A 26,283-nucleotide genomic window follows, 5' to 3' on the forward strand; every position below is an offset into this window, starting at 1 on the left:
GATCTCATGGGGGAGTCCTGCAGCCGGTGGAGGAGCTTTGTCTGTGGAAAGGCTGGTTCCCACGACGTGGAGCTGAAAAGGATACATTTCCTTTGGCTTCGGGCCAAGATCCGAGGCCCATTCATAAGGATCTTGGCTCCATTTCTCCCTTAACTTAGATTGGAGTTCTCGTCCTTTTTTTTAAACCGGGGGGCGGGAGGGGTGTTCCTAAACTTTTTGCCGCCTCATCTCGCGTTGGTGTAATCTTAATGGGTGTACCTCATCCCTAAAGACTGACACAAATTAACAATGAAACCGATAGAGAATATCTGTACGGTATGGAAAAGTGAAAACAATACAGTGAAATTTGGTGGATTTAATGCAACAATAATAGAATAGAATAGAATAGAATTCTTTATTGGTCAAGTGTGATTGGACACACCAGGAATTTGTCTTTGGTGCATATGCTCTCTGTACATAAAAAGACAAGATACATTGGTCAAGAATCATAAGATGCAACACTAATGATAGTCATAGGGTACAAATAAGCAATCAGGAAACAATATCAATATAACTCATAAGGATACAGCAAAAGGGTCTTTGTTTCTGAGGCAGGTATACCTCATGCTTTGGGGGAACCCGTTTTAAAGGGCATTATCCTGTACTGTTTGGCTTCTCAAACAGGAAAATAGTTGTATGTTTTAAGGCATCTTTAAAAAGAGACACTCTTTTGTGGATCAGAACCCAATTCAAGAGTGAGAAATGCTTGGTGTTGGTAAAGAGGCTTATTTAATCAAAGAAAAAAGAACAAAATACAAAATGAAATACAAAATATATAAAGTAACCATGGTGATATTCAAAAATTGTAGTTGCTAAATAGCTTATCAATGCTAAGTTATTGGGTTGTAAACTTGACTTAACTATTGTGCTAACTATGGTTTGATTTATCTGAAGTATTATAATTGGGTTGACATATATATCAGGCTAAGCAATATGAAGCATTATTTATAAAATGTACTGCTTGGATTAACACACATGCTAAATTACAAAAAACATGTTATGGCATTCAAAAGCATGTAAAAATGCAAGTAGAAAAATAGGATCCATCTTTGGTGGGAAGTCAATAGCTTTCCTTGCGCCTTCTGTGTTTAGTCATGCCAGCCACATGACCACAGAGACGACTTTGGACAGCGCTGGCTCTTCAGCCCCCTAGAGTCAGAAACAACTAGTATATATGTGTGAGGGGAACCTTTACCTTATTGTGGGTTTGATAAATATTTTGGCAGCAGTAAATTAATAACTTGCATATATGTTTTCATATAGTATAATGCCAATGTTTCTTGCATTCTATTTTCCCCTGCCTTTGCTGTACAGTAACATTTTTTTCTTCTTCCCAGGACTGCAAATGTCCCAATTTAGAATTACATTCCATACATGGGCCTTTGGCTTACAAAAAATTAGGGATTGCTGGTACAGAAGATCAAAACTTAAAACAGTTGTCATTTTTATTTCTGACAAAGTAATACCAACTTCTGCTAGTATACATTGTTTGGGATGAAAGTAGAGATGTAATTTCCTGTAAAATACTACTGTATTTGCACTTAGATTGGGGGGGGGGGATTGGGAGAATGGAGTGGAATGAATGGCTGGGATGATGCTTTTGACTCAGTTTAAAATATACTTGCCTCAAATCACTTTTTTGGCTTTAAAGCAAATATTCATAAAGAATAAAAATCAACTTGTATGGAATATATGGAATAGGCATATTTGAAGGCAAATGGAATGCTACTTTGTTGCGATAATGGTATCTCTTATAAAGTTATTTCTTTGTATTTTCAAATTTGCTACTGACTTATAGGTACTGCATTAAAGACACCCAAGGAAAGTTAGAAGAACAGATGTAATTGAGCACTGGTATTTTTTCCCATGCTTTTCAGGTTCTAATGCTTTTCTGTTTACTTGGAAAAAAGGAAATTTTGTTACTTTGTTGGGTGTAGAACAATTTCACATATAGTTGTCATGATTCTCAATTTCGTATCAAAAATTGATCACTAAATGGATTGTCTGTCATTTTGTTTTAATGATCTCTAAATCAAAGGATGCTTATTAATGTAATTGTATCTGATTGCAAGATACATTGACCTCAGCTAGCCAGTTGCATTTTAGTGTACAGTGCAAATCTTGGCAAGATATCCAGAATATATTTTAGAGTATCATGCCAATCCAAAGCATGAGATTTATTGAGAAAATCATTATTCAGTTTCCTATGAGTAAGCCATGTGAACACAGCCCCTCTAAAGCAGTTGATTACAGTTTAGTCCTACAAAACAATTTGATGCTCAGTAAATAAAAAAAATACAGATTCTATGATCTAGAGCTGGATGGTAGACTATTATGCATGCATTAGAACTATGTTATCCTGTGTTGTAAAACTTTTTTGTTGTATATAAATTCTGCTTAAGAACAGTTTATGTATGAATGAGGTCATACTATTTTGTAGCCTACTATGGGCTTGATGTGAACTTTCAACTTGGGCCAATTTACTTCAGTCATTCTAGTTTATATCTTTTGTGGGTTAATTCTTATTTTTAGTTTCCTTTCTTTATAACATAGTATTGAGTAATAACAGTTTTAATAAATCCTCTTATGAGGTTACATGCAATTTCAGGTTGCTTTCCCATATTTTTCCAAAAGCTTATTGGAAATTACTGAAGAAGAATGTATCAGATGTACTTCTACAATATCCGTCCCACTAGTTTGGATTCAGTGTGTTCTGTGTAACCAGCTTATTATAGTTTACCAAATTTTTTCGGAGTTTAAGAGCACCCTTTTCCCCTCAAAAAGAGGGTGAAAATTTGGGTGCGTATTATACACCAAATGTAGCCCCACCCACCCCTACCAGAGGTCAAAATGGTTTACATTTTTGTAATGGAACAACTGATTGGAGTATTTTGGCAGTCCCACCCACCCACCAATCAGCTGTGCTGAATCAGGCTGCTGAATCAGGCTGCAATAAGTGCTAAAGCTGATCTGGCTGGTCAAAGTTTGCAGCAGCAATCACATTCAGAAAGTACACACAAGTAACTGATTCAGCACGATTCAAAATAATAGTAATATACAATACAATACCAAAAGCAGGTTTTCCAAGGTAGCAGTAAATACAAGCAAAACACAAGCAGTTTCACTTTCAGTTCTCTGCTAAGCCAGGCTCCTTCCCAGTGGTGGGTTCCGGATCCCATTGCAACTGGTATAGTGCAACAAGGCCGGGCGCTCATTATGTGCACACACACAGCATGCGTATGCATACCTACCACCTGTGACGCTCCAACTGCTCGGCGGAGCATTGTGCAGGCGCCATACGCTCTGTCCGTGTGCGCAAATGCCCCAATCAGCTAAAATATCAGGAGAGTGAGCGGGCAGGTGGGCCCTCCAGAACACTGTACCAGAACAGTACCTGGTGCTCCCAGGTACGTAACAGTCGTATCCCACCACTGCTCCTTCCTGTCTCCTGCTTGCTCACACAAGCAAATACTGTTTCAGAGTCGAAATAGCCCTCATTGGCTGATTTAGTTGCTTGGTCATTGGCTGACCAAGTCATGAACTTTCACACACTGACAAAAAGCTAGCCAGCGGAATACCATGGATGTTGGTAGGCAGAAGCAGATGTTTTTTTTCTTCTCATTTTCCTCCCTGAAAACTAAGGTGCATCTTTATACTCCGAAAAATATGGTATTTAGTAAACCATGGATAAGTATAATGTAGAGATGCAAGCAGTATAAGAATGTACACAATATGCTCACATAGCATGGCTAACCAATACCATATCCATGGTTAGATAAATTAATGGGTAGAACAGTGATGGTGAAACTTTTTGGCACCAAAGGCCTAAAAGATCATGCAGAAACATGTGTCCACACACTCAGCAGGGCCGTACTCTGGAAAAGCTGAACTTCTGAGTTCTAGCATGCATGCGCGCCCAACAATCACCTGGCTGGCGTATATGCGCAGGCTGGTTTTCGGCACTGCTGCATGCACAAAGAGATCGCTTTCCAGAAAAGCCAAACTTCCGGGTTCTGGCTGGAGCGCATGTGTGGACTGGTTTTCGGCACCAAGGACAGCTGATCATTGTGCACACATGCGCGCCAGAAACCCAGAAAACAAACAGGCAAGGCTGCGCATGCCAGGCAACATGACTTCACTTCATGTGGCACTTTGGGTACATGTGCCATAGGTTCGCCATCACGGGGATAGAATGATTACTAAGCAACCCAAAAAAACAGGCTAGCTTTATTTATATTGAATGCAGATTTCTTGTGATGAGCATTTCCTGCTTTTTTGGTGGAAAAAAGCTGATGATAGAAGCGTTAGAGCCACTGGGGACAGGGTACAGAAAAGTTTAGCCTTTTTCTTTTCCCATTTCATCCCTTGGCACAGATATGAAAAAGAAATAATGGAGCTGTGTGATGCTTTGGATCTGATTCCATGTAAAGATGCTTCAAGAATCCTCAGGGGTGCAAATGCAACAGCTGTTTGTATCTTTAAAGCAGAATGTCTCTTCCTACTTTATAAAGCAGAAAGATGCTGTCATTGCACTCTACGTGGTTGAAAGCATTGTGGGGAATCTAATGCAAAGAGTTTACTAACTGTAGAAAACAAACATATTATGGCTGAAAGATGCCTAGAAGGTAAGTTACTACAACTTGTCCATATTTTTACTCAAAATCTTTTTTTTTTTTAGTCCTCCGGAGACTTCAGGGAAGCCTCCTGAAGGTCCCTGAATCCTCCGGAGGGCCTCTGGGGGGTGCCTGGAGGCTGTTTTCGCTCTCCTCGGGCTCCTATAAAGTCTCTGGAGCCTGGGGAGGGCGAAAAAAGCATGCAAAAAATGGGGGGGAGCGCCTCTCACACGTGCATGTGTACTGGGGCAGTCGCGGGTTGCATTATGGGTGTGGCACACCTGCACACGACCCCCCCCCTTATGGCACGCAAGCCAAAAAAGGTTTGCCATCACTGGTATACAGACATCCCAAATACACTTTTTATCATTATCCTTTTATCACCATTGCTTTCTTATAGGTTTTCAATAAATTCTTCTTTGGACTTAATGGCTAAAATATGGAAACCTTAAAAGTAGAAAATGTTATACATTTTCATTTCTCTGATTTTTGTAACACTATGTCAATAAATATGAGTTATGCTGCACTTATGTTTATGTCATACAGAGTCAAAGGAAAACAGACTGTTGAAAATCTCAGCTGTTTTTACTGAAATGCAAAACATCGACCAACTTAATGAGTCCTGTACAATTTTTTATTGTAATCATTTTCGGTGTGGAGCTTGGCTCACTCTTTGGCTATACTGATCAAAGTAGTCATCAGATCAGAAACAAGCAACGGTCATTCTTGATTCTATCACTTTATTATTGAGCAATGGTGGGGCAGTGGTTACAATGCAGTATTGCAGGCTATTTCTGCTGACTGCTGGCAGTTTGGCAGTTGGAGTCTCATCGGTTCAAGGTTGTCTCAGCCTTCCGTCCTTCCAAAGTCGGTAAAATGAGGACCCAGATTGTTGGGGGCAATATGCCGACTCTTTAAACCGCTTAGAGAGGTCTGTAAAACATTGGAAAGCAGTATATAGGTGCTATTACTATTAAAACTTTGTGGTTTAAGGATAACAAAATATTTATGCCAGTGAGCAATAATTTATTTTTACTTATCCCTTTTATCATTTCAGTAACTGTTTAGAGTGATTCAAAAATCATGTTTTTGCACCACTCTATGTTATGTTATGAGCCAAGGTGGTGCAGTAGTTAGAGTGCAGTACTGCAGGCTACTTCAGGTGACTGCTAGCTGCATTTTGGCAGATCAAATCTAGCCAGGCTCAAGGTTGACTCAGTCTTCCATCCTTCCGAGGTGGGTAAAATGAGGACCCAGATTGTTGGAGGCAATGGGCTGACTCTGTAACCACTTAGAGAAGGCTGTAAATGCACTATGAAGTTGTATATAAGTCTAAGTGCTATTGCTATTATTAACTAGGGAGTCAGAAAATATTACTGAGATTACTGAGCAGGACATCCAGATCTACTTTCCACTCATCTTTGTCATGTCATTTTTGAAACCATATGTTGATAATAAATATATAGTACAGGTAGTCCTCGACTTACAACCACAATTGAGCCCAACAGTTCTGGTGTTAAGTGAGACATTTATTAGTTTGGCTCAGTTTTACAACCTTTCTTGCCACAGTTGCTAAGTGAATCACTGCAGTTGATAAAGTTAGTAAGCTAGTTGTTAAGTGAATCTGGCTTTGACCTTGGGACACAACAACAGTCATAAATATGAACCAGTTGCCAAGCATCTGAATTTTGATCACATGATCATGGGGATGCTGCAAAGGTTGTATCTGAAAACAGTGCTAAGTCATATTTTTCAAGGCCATTGTAACTTTGAATGGTCACTAAATGAACAGTTGTGAAGGTCGAGGATTACCTGTAAACTGTAATTGATAGGTAACCACTTATACCACTGGTATAACCACTGGTAACAATGTAGTCTTTAGTATCTTTTAGCACCAACTCAAGGAGGAAAAAATCGATTTTTCAACTTTACTTACCCCTATAATGTGTTTTTGGGCTTGCTCTATATAACCCCCGCATAGGGTGCAGATATTCACAGGTTGAAAATGATTGCCTGCACCTCTAGGCCTCAGATAATCTTTTCTTTTTAGTTCATTGTGTCACTTCATAATAACCTTCAAATTTAGTCTTCAAAACCAGAACTTTAGCTGTCTTCACCCAAGTTGGCTCATTATTTTCATCTTTTTTTGTTTTTAGATTATTCATTCATCAACTTCCAAATATTAGTTACAGTAATTCTTTGTATTCTCTTTATTTTCATCCCATCCCTCTTCAAAATTACTCCTAAACCTGCATTCTTCTTTCTGTACAGCAGAAAGTATACAGTGGGAGCAGTTACACTATTATACATGGATATTTATATTCTAAGGTGTATCAATCATATTTAATTGATGCCAGAATGTATGATTAGCCTGCCTGTGAAATTTTTTTATTCTGGTTGAAATGAGTGGAGGAAAAAAACCTTCAAAGTGTAGACAGCAATTTTTTTAAAATGCATATTCTGAGCTACAATGCTTTGTAAAACTCAGTTTTTTGCATCGTATTGATTTAGTGCATAACACTTTGCAGCCTAATTGTGATTTATAGTCAGAAATGTTTATTAACTTTAAATTCAACTCACATAAGTATCCTTCTATAGTTCTGCAGCTAGTTCTGATATATTGTAAGCGATGTTAAAATTCAAGGAGCTGATGTCATGACGACACAACGTGCGATCTCGGGGCTCTGAGATCACAGTCGATACTTTTGCCGCTGGACGGTCCATCTGGACATAAACCGCTCTGAAGAGACAGTGACAGGGAAGAGTACATCTTGTTGATCTCAGGGACATCGCAAAGTCCCTGATTGATCCAAGAGAATCTCTTCTAGCGGTGACAAAAAGCACAGCCTCAAGCTGCTGAAGTCGGGACAGCTCCACAACGGGAGGAAAAGCGGAAAGAGAAAGTGTGTCCATCTGGTGAGGAAATTTTATTTTTATAAAAGACTCCCCCAAAAAAGATTGACATTAAATCAAATTGGTAAAGAAAAGGAAATAAGCAGCAGAATTAGCAGAATTGGACAGTGTGTTATCTTTTTTTATTTTATTTTTTTCTATCGATGGAAGTTTTGCGAATATTTTTTACTTTTTAAAGTGAAAGTCTTGGATTTTCTCCTTCTATTTCTTTTTTTATCTATGGATTAAAGTTTTTCCTTTACTTCTACAATACTGGTTGGGATGAATTTTTTCTTTTTATTTGGTATCATTTAAGAACTTTATTTCTTCTAAGCCTGAAACATAAAGAAGATTTAAAAAGTATATAAAGAGGGTAGTAACTTTAGAGGGAAGAGAAGTTACACTGCCACTTGGAGGTTGATACCTGGAAACATTGCTTTTTCTTTTTCCCCTTTGATCATTTTGACCTTGCACTTCAAAGTGCCCTTTGGATGTTTGTTGCTAGCTGGAAAAAAGTGAAAGAAGTGAAAACGAAGATTTGTTTTTAAACCAGGGTGGCTGTGTTTATTAATTGGAAGGATAACACGAATTCAAAAAGAAACCATAACATTGCAACAGATTATGTCTGGAATTCAAAGATTATTAGAAACAACAGAGAGAATTGAGAAGAGATTGGAATATATTGAAAATATAATCTTTAATGTGGCAAAACCTGATGGGAAAATGGAAGATACTCAGCAAATAGAATATATTCAGCAAATGGAAAAAGTGGAGTCTGGAGCCCTAAAAATCCAGGGGGAAAATGAACAGAGGCAAGATAATCATGGATATTGGCAGTGAACTGTGTGGTTGGAGATGGAAAGAGTGGAACAAGGCAAGGGAAGATAGATGGAAAGGTGTTTTACTACAGATTTCAAGATATAGAAGAAGAAAAAAGAGAAGAATGGATGGATTTAAGGAGAGAAATTTTGATCAAAACATTACTGATAACCAAAGATAAACTGATTAAGGTAGCTGATGGAGAGTTTCGAGATTTTACAAGATATGTAATAAGCAACACGTTGCAAAGAGAAGTCCAAACAATTTTGATTAAGGAAATAACCAGAAGACCAATTACTAGATTTCTATTACTAGAAAGACACAGGTTGAGATATGAAAATTAATAATAAAACACTAGTTAAATTTAGTTAAAATTAGAGCTTTATGTTAAAAATGTAGTGATGATGACAAAGGTAGGTAAATAATTGATAATAATAACAATGTACACGTATATTGATTTGACAAGAAGAAATTTGGTATAAATTTTTAAAAGGGAAAAAGTAAGTTAAACATAATCAAACTATTGCTAAATAAATGACTGATAATGATAAAAATGTAATTTGTATTGATACGATAAAAGGGGAAATTGGATATAAATTGTATACAATGATTAAGAAAAGAGGTTTTAAATTTTTGTTAAAATTAGAGCATTATGTAAAAAATCTAGTGTTAATGGATAAAGTTAGATAAAGGATAGCAATGTATATACTGTATATGTATTGGTTTGATAAGAGGAAACTTGGTAAATATTTTAAATGGTGAAAAAAGGGGAAAAAGTAAGTTAAACTTAGTCAAACTATTGTTAAATAAATGACTGATGATGATAATATAATAATTTGTATTGACAGGATAAAAGGGAAATTGGATATAAATTGTAAAGAATGATTAAGAAAAGAGGTTTAAAATTATTTGTTATTAAATATAATTAATGTTTTATTTTGAATGCGTTATAAAGGTATAATGTTGTTAGATGATACTGAAAATAGATAAGAGAATGCCACCATGTGGTTTTGTTTTAAATTTTGGAATGTTTGTTATAAAGGGACGTTAAAACAACTATAGTCATATGAAGGATGAGGTATGATGATAACTATATATAAATATATGTGATGTAAAATATATGAATCAGAGGTGATGACACTGGAAGAGATGCACAAAAACTCTTTGTAACCAATTGACACACTTTCTACAATTTGTAATGGAAGATGATTTTGTTTGTTTTTTATACATTTTTTGGGGGTGGGATTTAAGTTTAAACGAACTTTGGTTTGGAACAGATTTGCCAATCACAAATCCATGGTAAGTGTGAAATCACTGAGCAATAGTTACTTAAGCATCATTAATCTCTGTACAAAACTGCTTTTTGTACCCACTGATTTAGAAAGAGCTGCTAAGATAGTTTTTCATTTGAGTTTGTTCAAATAAATTGTAGGTTTTCAGAACTTCTTTCTTTTTAAAAAATTTTTTACAGCTGCAGTAACTCAAGAAGAAAGTACCAATGGCAGAACTATCGGCGCATTTTTCACAGGTCCCGCGTGGGCAACCGAGAGAGACGGTTCCTGAAAATCAGCTGGCCAATACTGTACGTAAGAGATGATTTTATCACATGCCAAAATGTAAACTGAATGGACCATACATAGGAGACATGCAGGATCAGTGGCATATTAAGGATAGGGATGAGAGCAATCTGTTCCTGGTGCAGATAGTAATGGAGTGCATTGTATGGTGACTTGGGGGCAAAGAGGACACTATCCAGAGAGTTGGTAGCAGGTATAGAGCCAGGTCATTGCTATTGGCACCCCAGTCGGCTGTTGGTGGTCAGCATCACAGCAGCAAGAGGAAGAGGGTGTTTAAAAAATGTCCCTCTTTGGTATGCCACTGTGCAGGATGCCCCTTAGCTGGATTTCCTCCTTATTTGTATTTTTTGCTGTGTAAACTGTAACGAAGGTGGATTCCCTGTGGTCCTTCTGTGACATGGTTAGATTGTAGGGCTAGCATTGTTGAAGAGATCTAGGCTTAAATATCCACTCAACCATGAAGTTCACTGGGAGTTATTAAGACCAGTCACCATCTTTTAGCCTAACCCTTTTTACAGGATTATTGTGAGCATATGGTAGACAGTAGAAATAGAACAATAATAGTAATAATGGAAACGTATGTGAGAAACCAGGATTGTTTAATTTGTTCCTCACATTTTATTTCGTCACTTAACTCTCAAATGCCTATGGCAGCAGCTTCACAAACTAAAACAATATAATACAATACAAAAGGGACAATATATGACAAAGATATGGAGAAAAAACGTGAAAGGTACTTCAGACCTTCCTTCACTTCATTGCCTACTGAAAAGGACTTCCTAAATAATCTGGCCCCAACCTTCCAAAATAACTTTTGAAAAGGTTGTGTAAGGTTGAAGCTATGTAGACCTGGTAGGTAGGGGATTGACTGTTCCATAGGGCAGGTGCAGCAACCCATTAGATGGTATTTTTAATTGACAGAAGACAGAGTATAATAACCCCATCATAGAATGGGCAGCCCCTATAGCAGATAGCTAATCCCTGAAATATTTAAGCTCCATGCCTGGTAGGGCTTTATAGGTGCAATCCAGGATCTTGAAATACATCTGGAATCCAACTAACCACCAGTTCATCTCAATAGTAAGAGTACTACATGGGAATAATGAAGCGTGCTGAACTTCACTTTGGATCAGCTGTAATTATTTTTGATGGCCTTTCTGGCCAGCTCTACAATACAATACAATACAATACAATACAATGCAATAGCAGAGTTGGAAGGGACCTGGGAGGTCTTCTAGTTCAACCCCCTGCCTAGGTAGAAAACCCTATACTGTTTCAGACAAATGGCTATCCAACATCTTCTTAAAGACTTCCAGTGTTGGGGCTTTCACAACTTCTGGAGGCAAGCTGTTCCACTGATTAATTGTTCTAACTGCCAGAAATTTCTCCTCAGTTCTAAGTTGTTTTTTTCCTTTATTAGTTTCCATCCATTGCTTCTTGTTCTACCCTCAGGTGCTTTGGAGAATAGTTTGACGCCCTCTTCTTTGTGGCAACCCCTGAGATATTGGAACACTGCTATCATGTCTCTCCTAGTCCTTCTTTCTATTAAACTAGACATACCCAGTTCCTACAACCGTTCTTCATATGTTTTAGTCTCCAGTCCCCTAATCATCTTTGTTGCTCTTCTCTGCACTCTTTCTAGAGTCTCCACATTTTTTCTACATCGTAGCAACCAAAACTGAATGCAGTATTCCAAGTGTGGCCTTACCAAGGCATTATAAAGTGGTACTAACACTTCACGTGATCTTGATTCTATCCCTCTGTTTACGCAGCCTAGAACTGTGTTGGCTTTTTTTGGCAGCTGCTGCACACTGCTGGCTCATATCCAAATGGTTGTCCACTAGGACTCCAAGATCCCTTTCACAGTTACTACTATTGAGCAAGGTACCACCTATACTGTACCTGTGCAGCTATGCATACCACCTATACTGTACCTGTGCAGCTCTATGTAGAGCATGTTGCAGTAATCCATTTGTAACCTGAGTCAGGTTTGAGTGACCATAAGGAGGGCCATTCCAGGAATGGGTCCAACTGGTCCACTAGCTGAACCTACACAAAAACTTTCTAGTTCACAATCATTAACTTGCTCTTTAAGGAGGAGTACTAAATTCAGAAAGACCCTTTCAACTTGCACATGGAACTACTAGGACTAAGCACACAAAACCACCAAGCCTTACTAGGGTTTCACCCAGGGGTGGGGTTCAGATAGTTAAATCCAGTTCAGGCGAACCGGTAGCTCTGACAATCAGCTGACGAGCAAACCGGACGAACAGGTGGGCCCGCCCACCCCTGCGCTTTACTTTCCTATGTCCTCTCAGCTGATTCGCGTGGCAGAGCAGATTGCCGCACCTCTGCTGTGTTACTCCGCAGAAGTAACATGAAAGGTACGTTTTGTTAAAACTGCACCCGCGCAGAGCATGCGTCAGGCACACACAGGCGCGGAGCAAGCAATCCCTGAACCGATTGTTAAACCGGCAGGATCCCACCACTGATTTCATCTGAGCCTGTGTCTCCATATCCAGAGCCCATTCCTCCATATCCAACAGCTTTCAGGAAAACAAAATCTCAAAAGCATTGTTTGGTTGGCTAAAAGTTGAGATATACAGATTGAGTAAGTAAGTAAGTAAGTAAATCTTTATTACGGTCAAAGACCAGCAATCCACTTCTCTTTACCACATATACAAACCCGTTCTGCAATAGGTGTTCTCTTATATATACATTGATGGTATATTGATGATACCCAACCCTACAAAGGATCATCACTCCCAACCGTCTCATGTAGATGTTACGCAAGAGAGTTGAGAGTATTAAGCTTTAGGCACGCCACAGGAAGGTTTAGGACTCAACTTCTACCCCCTCGAACCCCAGATTTTAACGTTATCTTTTTAAAGTTATTTCCTGGGAAATCTTATTTTCCATGTGATGTAATTATTACCCAGATTCTGGATTTGTGATTCTTTTCATAAATAAAATCATGCTATATATCAAATCAGCATGAGTCTCTACAATCTGGCACTTGTTAGATGTGCTGCTATTACAGTTTCAAACTTAAGGGGCAGCAGGGAAAATTGTAGTCCTGGTATGTTCTGCACCATATTTTGTTATACGGCATGGTCTTGCTTGAGAGAGGTTCAGAGTAAGCAGACAATTTGTGTCATCCCAAAGCGTTGTACTTAAAAAATCTGCTTAGATAGTAGCTGCCTTCCTAACCTTGGATGTCTCTGTACAGGTGGTCCTCAACTTACAACAGTTCATTTAGTGACCGTTCAAAGTTACAAGGGCTATTAAAAAAGTGAGTTATGACCATTTTCCACCTGTTGCTTACAACTGTTGCAGCGTCCCTATGGTCATGTGATCAAAATTCATATACTTTGCAACTGGTTCATCTTTATGAGGGTTGCAGTGTCCCTGTGTCATGTGAACCAGCGTTTGCGACCTTCGGACAAGCAAAGTCAACGAGGAATCCAAATTCACTTAACAGCCGTGTTTCCCCCTTAACAAATGTAATGATTCACTTAATAACTGTAGCAAGAAAAGTTGTAAAATGGGGCAAAGCTCACTGAACAGATGTTTCACTTAGTAACATAGATTTTGAGCTCAATTGTCGTAACTCGAGGAGGATTACCTGTACAAATTTCTTGAGTGATTTAATAATATTAAAGTCAGTATATTAACATTTTGAAACCATATGCAATGCCTTGTAATGTTGATTGAAAATGTACAGAGACATTACATTTGAAGTACTACTTTCGATGTTCTACACCTTTAAAAGGATTGCTTTGGATTTCATATTAACTATAACTTTGATAATTGTCAAGGCTGCTGTTTATCTTTGGTATTACTCATTCACTTTGAAGATATATATATAGTGTGTTCTTGTACACAGAGAGTACAAATGGGATTAGTTCAAATCTTTTTCAAGGCTTTACTTCCTTAATGGCTAGTGAAGTTGAAGAATCTATTCCTTTGCTTCTGCTAAAGGTAAATTTTCTGAACTCTGTTCTATTTAATGCTAATCATGTAGGGACCTATATTTTCTATATACTAAAGCAAAGTAGAAAAGCTGTAACATGATTCCTTGGCGTTAAAAATGCACCTTTGCACAGACTTTACATTTTAGGCATCGGTGAGTAATCTTGTTTGAGCAGTTTCAAATTGTAGCTCAGAGCGTAATTTAACATATAAATGTTCTTATAATGTTTGACATAAATGTTCTTTTTTTTCCTATTTATTCTTCTTGCAACAGTATTCTATATTCTGAGCTATCAGTATGAAAATAATTTTACTTATTTATGAAAATTAATTCTGTTATAAAACAATCCCAAATGTTCATTGTAAATAACCTTTGGATCACAGAATTGTTGCATTTTTTATTAAATAAGTTTGATAAAGGTTTTCTTAAATTGCACATATTTTTCACCAGAGATGGAAATATAGAATCCCAGTTTTGACAAATTTTCTTGTTTGTCTGATCTGTGTTTGTTCTTAACCTATGATTTCACTTCTTGGGGAATAATAATATGAACATTTGGAAACTTGATTTTGATATACAAACCAGGACATCATATTTTGGGGACTCTTCAAAATGTCATAAACATATTGCCGCCTCTCTACTTAACCTCCTGTATGAAAGCGCCATATTGGTTTAAGCCATCTGCATGCTTGCCACTTGTAATGAAAATGCAAAGGGTAAAGTACAGGCAGAAGGTCGAAGAACAAGAGCCATAGAAGCACTGTGGGACTGGGAGGAGCAGATAGAATTAAATCTGTTTTTTATAGGATTAAAGAAATTGAGTTTCACCTCTGATTTATTTTCTTTGCATTTTAAAACACTTTATGCTGCTTAAGTTGTTACTGAAAGCCTGAATGCCATGCTGACAACTCCACAACAAAGAAACTGATTCACAGGAAAGTAAGTAGCCCACATCTCAAGGTTTTGATGGTCATTCCCCTTCTAGGCCATTTTCTGCATAGCTCCAGCAGTCTAGCAGCATTTGGTGCTCCCAGATCGTTGGCTTTTAGAATTTAAAACTCAAGGGACACATAAAACATGGAAATATTTACGGATGTAAATATTCTTAATTTCAGAATGTCAACAACGAAAGACGACAACAGGAGAGCGGTGACCGGGGAGCTAATAATCCTACTCCAGCAACTAATGGACAGCCACAGCAAAGGCCTCGACAAGTGGTGGAGCCAGACGAGGAGGAAGAGGAAGAGTTGACACTGAAATATGGGGCCAAGCACGTGATCATGCTCTTTGTGCCTGTCACATTATGTATGGTAGTTGTGGTTGCGACTATCAAGTCTGTCAGTTTCTATACGCGCAAGGATGGGCAGCTGTACGTAACTAACTTTTTCCATAATTGCTTTTTTCTTGCTGTGACAAACTTTATTTTTTTTCCTCCTCTGTATTTATTCTTTTAACCAATGTTTCAAAATACAGTTATTCTCAGTATATTTGCTGTTTTTGTTTTTGCTAGAAATCCCTTTTCCTCTAGTTCCTCAAAAGATGCAGTTTTAGAAAAGAAAATTTTCAACTTCCTTCCTTCTCATTTTTCCAATTTTAAATAACTCTTCTGCTTATTTATGTTTCTTTGAACAAATACATGTAATTATGAAATAGCATTGGATATTTTCATTCATAGATAGGATATTGGGTGAATCCTTCCTTCTAAATTTTCTTCTACTAGTGGGAAACTTACATCAATAGAAATCGGGAGTCACCTTCCTCTTGCAGTTTATATATCTACTCCAGAGGTCTCCCTTAATCCTTCCTAACAGATGGGGTTTTGTTAACCCAAATTTTACTGACAGAAGTCTCCTATCAATGGAAGCACAGTTCTTTGATTTCACCTGTTGTATTTTCATATAAAGCCAATTTACGTCTTTCCCCTTTAAGAATTAAATGTTTTAAAAAGTAAACAGTTCTTACCTTTATTGTTTATCTCTTTAATGTTGGAATATCATGGTGGTCCCCTGAACTAAATTAAAATACACTAAATTAAAATAAGTTGCATTCTTTTAGAGTTTAGGTAATGGCTAATGGATCTCAAAACAGCAATTGTGATTCAGTGTAAGTGTTGCCTAGTGTAGTGTTGCCTAGTGTATGGCACTACAAAATTTCTTTTTCGAGTGCATTAACGGAATGTGAACTGAAATATCAGATTGGGAAAGGGATCTTGGAGTCAGGATGTGTAGCTCAAGACAACCCATTGCATTCATATCGTAGAAACCACAGAAGTCGTGTTTTGGATTAATTAAAGAGGAAACTGAAAAGGGATGATCAAATAGGGGAAGTGCCATGTATCATTGATACATAGCTGAGTTGGCTGACATTGGGAAATCTTGAGAGTGCCTGGAAAGGGCTACATTAAAAAAAACAGCATTGATCAGGGCAACTGAAGAACAGGAACAAAGCACCAGATCCACCAGAGAGCCGAGGTGGCGCAGTGGTTAGAGTTCAGCTGACTGCAGTTCTGCAGTTTGGCTGTTCAAATCTCACCGGCTCAAGGTTGGTTCAGCCTTCCATCCTTCCGAGATGAGTAAAATGAGGACCTGGATTGTTGGGGGCAATATGCTGACTCTGTAAACCGCTTAGAGAGGGCTGAAAGCCCTATGAAGCGGTATATGTCTAACTGCTATTGCTATTGCTATCCATAGAAGCAGGAGTCTACTACAATAGATGGGGGCCCAGATGCAGACCATGCAGAGAGGCCTCAGAAACAGTCCAACAGATAGTGGCAGGTGTGAGAGGAAGGCAGGAACTGCATACACTGAAAGGCACAACTGAATAGCTGGCATTATCCACAGGAACTTCTGCACAGGGTATCGGCCTTCCAAATCCAGATGGGAGATTCTACAAAAGGTTGTGAAGACTAACAGGGTTAAAATCCTATAGGATTTTCAGATCCAGGTGGATAAAGCAGGTACTGGCCAGCCAATCAGACATTGTAGTAGATAAGGACCCGAGGACAGCAGTGGTGATTGATGTGGCAGTCTCAAGTGACAGCAACATCAGGAAGGAGTATGAGGAACTGCAGAAGTACCAGGACCTGAAGGAGGAGCTAAAGGGAATATGGAAAGTAAAGGTCAAAGTGTTACCGGTGGTAGCAGGAGCATTTGGAGCTGTTACACCTAAGCTGGGAGAGTGGCGCCAACAGATTCCAGGAAAAACACCAGCGCGCTCTAGCCAGAAGAGTGTATTACTAGGAACAGCCAAGATACTGTGCAGAACCCTCAAACTCCCAGGACTTTGGTAGAGGACATAGGAACGAGGAGGTATATTTGCATGTAAATAAACATTTGGATATATGTTTATGTCCATGTGCACATAGGTACAGTATATATACAATATGGAATGTAGACAGATGTATGACTTCTTTCATAATATGACATAAAATTATGTAGGGAATTTTATTATATTGGGTCAACTTTGTCTTGATCAACATGTCTTGTGTTTTATGTGACAAGGATGACAGGGATTATGGTACATATTCAGCAGCTTCATATTCTCCTGCTGTCTTTTGACTTGGTTGGCCGCTTAAAATGAAGTAGCTATATGCTTGTAATAATTCATTTCATAGCCACTAGATGGTGCATACAGGAAACTTTATAAAGTGCTCAATATTTGTTGACTTCTTTTCAGGTGGATTTAATTAGAAAATATATCCTGACCTAAAAGCATGTGACATATTTTATTTTGCTGTGCATTGCTTTGTAGAATCTATACTCCATTTACAGAAGATACAGAAACTGTTGGACAAAGAGCTCTGAATTCTGTACTCAATGCTGCCATCATGATTAGTGTCATTGTTGTCATGACTGTACTCCTGGTTGTGCTTTATAAGTATAGGTGCTATAAGGTGAGCTCAAAATTATTTATAATATTTTCATTCAAACTCCCATCTCCATTTATTTGTAATGCTATTCTAGAACTTAACTGCATTCCAGTTTGTAAAGGACCGAAACACTTGTTAAATCTATGCTTCATCTGAAGATTAACTATAAAACAGCAGAACGGGACAAAAAAAATTACATATTTTTGTACTTTTCAAAAGAAATTTGTAACACTGACCATCAGAAATTGGCAGTTAGCTATTTTAAATTTATTGAAAAATGATTTTGGAGAAGGAGGTGACCCTGAAATAAATTAAAATGACTATTAATCTGATATTCAAATGTATTCAAATAACCAAATGTTGGCCTATGTTGGGTGACTCCTTTAATTTCACCAGATTTTTGTTCCTCTTTGTTTTGTTAAAGAAAAACTTTATTCTTTTACATGATCCACAGATTGATGTAAGCAATCCAGGCTTTACTGACAAAACTAAATCATTCCGCAGTATAAATTTAGAAAGTTTTTAAATTAGATTTTAATGAGTGAATAGAATCCGGTGCAACAGATCAGTTAATGTCGACAAAATTGCCAAATGAAGCATGGCAAACCAAATTCTGCCTTTATGCACTATTAAACGATACTTTTTACTTTAAATTTAATTTTGAAATAATGAGTAGGTTGGTTGTGTTACAGAACAATTTAATTTATGGATGATGCAATATCTGTAAAACATTTATTATCTGTGTATATTTCTGCACTGAATTTATAGCCATAATTATCTTCATTTGCATATTGATCAAGTGTCAGTACTCTGATGGCAGCACTGGATAAAACCCCATATTGTGCACTCCAAAGAATACTGTAGGTTCAGGACTACACATTCTTTTCAGATCAGATGCATCTTTAATTCTAAGCGTGAAACTTAAATTAAACAGCAGGCAATAGTTGCCAGGATCTTAGATTTTCCAGCACGATCAGATAATAGATGAGTAGAGAGCCTTATATACCCATTCCAGATGTACACTGCAGGTCGTCCTCGACTTACAACAGTTCATTTAGTGACCAGTCAAAGTGACATCATCACTGAAAAAAGTGGCTTATGACCATTTTCACACTTGTGACCATTGCAGCATCCCCATGGTCACATGATCAAAATTCAGAAGCTTGGCAACTGGTTCATAGTTATGACCATTGCAGCATCCCCACAGTCAATTCAGACACCTGGCAACTGACTCATATTACAGTATCCCAGGGTCCCAGATACTTGTGACCTTCAGACAAGCAAAGTCAATGGGGAAATCAGATCCACTTAACAACCCTGCTATTAACTTTGCTTAACAAATGTGGCAAGCAGGATCATAACATAGGGCAAAACTCACTTAACAAATGTCTCGCTTAGCAACAGAAAAATTGGGCTCAATTGTGGTCGTACGTCAAGGAGTATCTGAATATAATTTCATCTCATAACCCTTTAAGAGGGGCTTTAGGATTTTAAAGGGCTTTAAAAAGGGGCTTAGGACAGAGAAAGAGATGGTTATAAATCCTTGTTATCTAGGTGGGACTTATGTGAAAATGTTCTAAAGTTTCAAATAGCCATTCTTGAAAGGGTCAATCTAACATCAAGTCTGAACATTAAAAACATTTTTGTTGGTGTTTCAGGTGATCCACGGCTGGCTCATTGTTTCTTCTCTCTTTTTGCTTTTCTTTTTCTCATTTATTTACTTAGGGTAAGTATAGAAATGTTTTGCTATTTAGATTTGTCAAAATGGGGGGAACAGGTTCAGTTTTTTTAATATTAAGTAACCTTTAATCCTAGCAACTACTGTATATTAAGGTTTATATATAAGGATTACATTTAACTATAACAAATGTTTATGATTCAGAGTTTTGTATCATTTTTAAAAATATGCGACCATTTGGATTTCAAACAAACCAAACCACATATAAATCTTCTATTCTGTGTTTATACGCGCACACACACACACACACACACACACACACACACGTACATACTTCTGTCAATGAATACAATGAAATTTCATTTCTTTAGGGACAGAGATGTCTATTATTTGTGGAAGTCATTTAAATGTAATGATTTGCATCATTTATGTAATGATTTCATTACACATATAATACAGGTTGATGCAAACAAAATAATTTTGTCATTTGTCCACTTAAATAATGACATGAGCAGAGCTATGTTTACAAAGTCCATTGTATCAGGATGTACTAAAATGAGGTTTCATTTGTACAATGAAAGCAAAATAAGGCTGTAATGATGGTTCTCACAGGCGGGTTTTCTTTCTGTGCTTTAATATTAGTACAGATGCTTGAGATAGAAAGATCAAGGTTTATGATGATATGATGATCTTTGGGAGGGAAAGAGAGAGAAAGAGGTCATATCCACAAGGAATACTTGTACACCATGCTAAGTTCTGCATAGTTCAAGGCTCATTCCTCAGATACAGTGCATAGCAACAAAATTTTCTCCCAACTTTTCAGTGCAAATGGGCAAGTGAAAGCATAGTACAAGTAAACAACCAGATTAGTTGTTGCCAAAATGATAAATGTGTAGAACATTCCTCCCTCCCCAAAGGGTATGGCTTTTAACCCGTTATAGGCAGCAACCAGAAAAGCAAGAGTTTGAATCTTGATAAAGACATGCATTTCACATAGATGCTAAAACTCTTTCATAAGGATTTCATTAACTGTGTTGCAGTACATCTATTTATTAGTTCTTTGAACTTCTTAAAAGTCTATTGTATTCTATTTCTTGACCAGCTGAGAGAACTAATACAGGTTACCACAACAATTGTAATGGCAAACTGCTCTGCCTATCGGCATTGTTGAAGAAGCTGGGATAAACTTTAAACTCTGTACACAAAAGATTGTTTTAAAATTGCTGTCTTAATAAATTGAAAAAAAAACCTACCTTCAGCAACTATCAGATTGTATATTAAATCTCTTAAATATGTTCATCTAATTTTGGCTACCATAATAATATTTATGTTTACATACTGTATGTCCCATATTGATTTCTTTTTCTACAATGCTGTGCAGTCGTTTTATTTTCTGTTGAATCATTTGTATTTCTGGATAACACTATTGATTTGGCATTGAAATAGTTGTTCACATCTTTTATTTATTTTTTATTTATTAAACTTCCGTGCTGCCCATCTGACCTACAGTCAGCCCTAGGCAGCTTACAACCAATAAAAGCAACAAAATAAAACATCAAAATGATAAAATAATAAAAAGTAACACTAAAATTGATTTAAAACTTAAGATGGCAAGGAAAGGAGCAAGGTGCTTTATTTGAATATCACAATTTTACACTATATACTATTGTCAAAATCGCAAGCTCCTCTTAGTATTTTGTCTTTGTCTTTTAGGGAAGTTTTTAAGACCTATAACGTTGCCATGGATTATATTACTGTGGCCCTCATGATTTGGAACTTTGGGGTGGTCGGAATGATCTGCGTTCACTGGAAAGGCCCCCTCCGTCTTCAACAAGCCTACCTCATTATGATAAGTGCTCTAATGGCCTTGGTGTTTATAAAGTATCTTCCTGAGTGGACTGCTTGGCTCATCTTGGCAGTAATCTCGGTGTATGGTAAGATTCCTCTATCCCCATTTTCAATAAAAGCCCTTGAAAACCCTTTCCAAAAATTAGCTGGTATTCTTTTTATGTTTGGGATGCCAGATTATTTTAATGATTGGGAAATTGCATTGTAAATCTGGATCACACTTTAAATAAGCTTTGTAGTTTGGGGGGGGGGGGGCTTTTGTAATATGGGTGCTTGGTTTCTCTCAATCTTGCATAAAAGCTTTTCCTGTAGGAGAGGGAGTCTATGTGAAAAAAAATGGGAATTAGGTAAAGGTTCCCTTCACACGTATGTGCTAGTCGTTCCCAACCTTAGAGGGTGGTGCTCATCTCCGTTTCAAAGCCAAAGAGCCAGTGCTCTCCGAAGACGTCTCTGAGGTCATGTGGCTGGCATGAATAAATGCCGAAGGTGCATGAAACATTGTTCCTTCGCACCAAAGGTGGTTCCTATTTTTTCTACTTGCATTTTTGCATGTTTTCAAACTGCTAGGTTGGCAGGAGCTGGGGCAAGTAACAGGAGCTCACTCAGTTACGTGGCGCTAGGAATTCGAACCGCCGAACTGCCTTATTTTAATTTTTAATTTTAATTCTTAATTTTAATTTTTAATTTTAATTTTTAATTTTAATTTTTAATTTTAATTTTAATTTTTAATTTTAATTTTAATTTTGATTTTGATTTTGATTTTGATTTTTAATAAAGAACACTCATTTGTTCTATGTAATATTAAAAGATGAGTGTTATCTAGTATCTCCCTCTTATATTTGGTTATTACCTGAAAATTTCTCTCTCCTTCCCTCTCACAACTTTCAGCCTCCCACCTTGGCACGCAGCTCCTTGCTCCTTTTCTCTCAGAGTATTCTCTACGGTCTTTTTCAGGAGAAAATGCTAACTCTCTGGGGAAGATTTTGTTTAATTGGTCTTTGCATTCTATCCAGGACATGTGATTCCCCTTCAAGCAAGTAGATTCCATGTTAGAGATGAATGAATGTTGATCTGGGCTGAGAGTTGATATAGTGATTCAGTGTGTATAGTTATAAAGCAGAATAGCTGCGCATCATCTTCAAATGTTACATACTGTTTGGGAGCTTTTGGGGTTCCCATATGCATTTGGCTGAACAGTGTGGGAAATTAGCTAGCTGTTAAATTGCTCTTATTCTGAAAAAAAAAGTCCTCTCAACTTCGATCTTGATAGAAATTGGGATGCTGCAATACTGAAGTGTAAATGGAAACATATTTAAAGCATCACAATACTCAAAAGCAAAATATAATGAGGTGCGCATTTAGAATTAAAGATTGCAACCCAATTTGTTAGATTAAACAAAAATCCTTCTAATGTGTATGTTCATTGTTTTCCTGTTTACCAGCATGATGGTATTTTTTAAAGGAAAATATTGCTTATACGCTTTTATATTTTACATTTTGTAAGTATCAAAGACTTTTCGCAGTGTAAAACAGCTCTACTTTTTGAAGTATTCTTTTTCTTTCATGCACACACACACACACACACAAACACACAGTTTGATTTTCAAGTGGGAACAAGCAATTTGGCAGCATTTTAAGATATGCAGACAAACAAGTTTGACATACTATATACTTTTTCCCAAGTTGTAAGGAATCCAAATGAACTTTGCAAAAGCATCCTTCTTCTGCATAAGTTCAGAAACAAAGGATAGCCACAAAAATACAGATCTCATGTGCCATCAAATTACAGTGATTTAAAATACTATATTGTCTTAAATTTCCTTAACATTATACAAGTGTAGTTCTTACATATTGTAAGTTTAGTAACTTTACTGACTGTTAACTTCTATAGTTAGAACAATTACCAACTGACTATGTAAACCTTAAAAAAAATGTGTTTGGCAAGAGAGGTGTTTTTCCAATCTAGGAAAACCCAGGAATTTAAAACTATTGCATTTTTCCTGAGTATGAAAATGAAGTAATGACATTTAATAGGTGTCTATGCCTCATAACGTGATGTGACTCTGTAGGTGGGTACTGTTTCTTTGAAATAAAATAAAATGCTGTTTTATTCACTGGTATTTGAGCTAAACCTAAGGCCTCTCCAAGTGTTCACATGAGATTTCAAGTCTGGGAAAAAACTGTTGCAGCATTGCAACATGACAACAATTAACATATAAGGTTACAAGCAAGTTGGTATGTTTATAATTTACATAGATGAGCTATAGATATTGAGCATGATTTCATTCAGATTAGAGTAGGTGGTCTGTTTCATAAAGTCATACCTCACGCATTCCAAAATATTACATGGCTGATCCAGAAGGCATATAGGTGGATGGTGTGTACAGGTAAAACTTGAAAAATTAGAATATCGTGCAAAAGTTCATTTATTTCAGTAATGAAACTTAAAAGGCGAAACTAATATATGAGATAGATTCATTACATGCAAAGCAAGATAGTTCAAGCCGTGATTTGTCATAATTGTGATTATTATTGCTTACAGCTCATGAAAACCCCAAATCCACAATCTCAGAAAATTAGAATATTACATGAAATCAATAAAAGAAGGATTGCACGTAGAACAATATTGGACCTCTGAAAAATATAAGCATGCATATGTACTCAGTACTTGGTTTGGGCCCCTTTTGCAGCAATTACTGCCTCAATGCAGCATGGCATGGAATCTATCAGCCTGTGGCACTGCTGAGGTGTTATGGAAGACCAGGATGCTTCAATAGCGGCCTTCAGCTCTTCTGCATTATTCGGTGTCATGTCTCTCATCTTTTCCTTGGCAAAGCCCCATAGATTCTCTATGAGGTTCAGGTGAGGTGAGTTTGCTGGCCAATAAAGCACAGTAATCCCATGGTCATTGAACCAGGTTTTGGTGCTTTTGGCAGTGTGGGCAGATGCCAATTCCTGTTGGATATTGAAGTCAGCATCCCCATAAAGCTCGTCTGCGGAAGGAAGCATGAAGTGCTCCAAAATCTCCTGGTAGATGGCTGTGTTGACCCTGGACTTAATGAAGCACAGTGGATCAACACCAGCAGATGACACGGCTCCCCAAATCAACACAGACTGTGGAAACTTTACACTGGACTTCAAGCATCTTGCAGTGTGTGCCTCTCTATTCTTCCTCCATTCTCTGGGTCCTTGGTTTCCAAATGAGAGGCAAAAGTTGCTCTCATCAGAAAAAAAGGTCTTTGGACCACTGAGCAACAGACCAGGTCTGTTTTTCTTTAGCCCAGGTAAGACGCTTCTGACATTGTTTGTTGTTCAGGAGCAGCTTGACAAGAGGAATACAACATTTGAAGCCCATGTCCAGGATCCATCTGGGTGTGGTGGCTCTTGATGCACTGACTCAAGCCTCAATTCACTCCTTGTGAAAGTCCCCAACACTTTTGAATGGCCTTTTCCTGACAATCCTCTCCAGACTGCGGTCATTCCTGCTGCTTATGCACCTTTTTCTTCTACACTTTTCCCTTCCACATAACTTTCTATTCATGTGCTTTGATACAGCACTTTGGGAACATCCATCTTCAGTTGCAATTACCGTTTGGGGCTTTCCCTCCTTATGGAGGGTGTCAATGATGGTTTTCTACACAACTGTCAGGTCAACAGTCTTTCCCATGATTGTGATTTCTATTGAACCAGACTGAGAGACCATTTAAAAGCTCAGGAACCCTTTGAAGATGTTATGGCTTAATTAGCTGATTAGAGTGGGACACTTTGAGACTAGAATATTGCACCTTTTCACAATATTCTAATTTTCTGAGATTGTGGATTTGGGGTTTTCATGAGCTGTAAGCCATAATCATCACAATTATGACAAATCATGGCTTGAACTATCTTGCTTTGCATGTAATGAGTCTATCTCATATATTAGTTTCACCTTTTAAGTTTCGTTACTGAAATAAATGAACTTTTGCATGATATTCTAATTTTTCGAGTTTCACCTGTAATCAGGAACTGCTTCCCTCTCAGTTTGATTGATAAGATGCCTCTGGTAGACTAAAAAAAAACTTACGTCAAGAGAAGGATATCTTTTAGATATAATGTTTTAATTATAAAAGTAAACAGGGAATTCAGACAGGCTGTTTTCTTCTATATCCTTTATTTTCTTCTCTGAATGTCACTGTGCTAAGTCTCCTTCCAATTTTTGAAATGTCTTGTTTCGGGGGGGTTCGGGGGGGGGTTCCTGCCACTGGTTTGGTTTTGATCCTTATCATGGCAGTAATGAATTCAGGATTAAGAGTAATAGTGACAGTGTTTCTGAATCAAAAGATTTATTGTAGCATGTATCTTCATGATTTTTTAATTGTTAACTATTGTAAAAATGTGGGGCATATCACAGGCTGGGCCATTAAATAGATTTGAACCAAGCAATGTTTTTCTGTTACAGCCTTTTTATCAGTACACAAAATATTGTAAGGAAGTCCCATGAAGCAGTCTAATTTATTACATTCATATTACTAAGTATTTCTTTCTGACCACGGAGGATCCATTTTTCCAGTTTTTTAAAATAATCTCAATATCTGTCTTTCAGATCTGATTGCAGTATTGTCTCCCAAAGGGCCTCTTCGTATGCTAGTAGAAACAGCTCAAGAAAGAAATGAAACTTTGTTCCCAGCACTCATTTACTCATGTAAGAACAGATTATCTGACGCCTGCTTTGAATGGAGGGAAAACAATTCATCTAATTTTCTATTAAGATATGAAATGTTAGATACTGTGAGTCACAGTTCCCTTTCATAAGAAAACAGGTCTTTGTTGTGTGCTCAAAAGTTTAAAACCTGGCCTGGATAAGATGTTCCAGTTAGTAGCTTTCCTTTGACTACAGAAGCAAAAATGAGATACAGCAAAAAAATCTAATGTTTTAAGTATAACAGACTAATGATATGTTTTCCTATTGTGGTAACTTTGCAATTAAGCAGAAGTTA

General features: G+C 37.4%; 1 protein-coding gene across 4 annotated transcripts in view; it reads left to right on the forward strand.

The window, feature by feature from the left end:
• Window positions 1–26,283, forward strand: part of PSEN1 (presenilin 1) — a 39,531-nt gene that overhangs the window by 522 nt on the left and 12,726 nt on the right. Inside the window, exons 2-7 of one of the 4 annotated variants that reach the window (XM_087721914.1) lie at window positions 9,835–9,945; window positions 15,029–15,282; window positions 17,664–17,805; window positions 19,440–19,507; window positions 21,173–21,393; window positions 25,890–25,988. In XM_087721914.1, the coding sequence (XP_087578040.1) occupies window positions 9,862–9,945; window positions 15,029–15,282; window positions 17,664–17,805; window positions 19,440–19,507; window positions 21,173–21,393; window positions 25,890–25,988 (868 nt within the window). In that variant the 5' untranslated portion in view covers window positions 9,835–9,861. Of the gene's footprint in view, window positions 1–9,613; window positions 9,946–13,785; window positions 13,922–14,229; window positions 14,853–15,028; window positions 15,283–17,663; window positions 17,806–19,439; window positions 19,508–21,172; window positions 21,394–25,889; window positions 25,989–26,283 lie in introns of those variants that run through there. The other 3 variants (XM_087721920.1, XM_087721925.1, XM_087721934.1) reach the window with 3 other exon arrangements.

The sequence above is a fragment of the Thamnophis sirtalis genome, unplaced genomic scaffold (genome assembly GCF_051295495.1).
Source record: "Thamnophis sirtalis isolate CommonGarterSnake01/CBP01778 unplaced genomic scaffold, rThaSir2_p1.2 scaffold_1, whole genome shotgun sequence".
NCBI classification, from domain to species: Eukaryota; Metazoa; Chordata; class Lepidosauria; order Squamata; family Natricidae; genus Thamnophis; species Thamnophis sirtalis.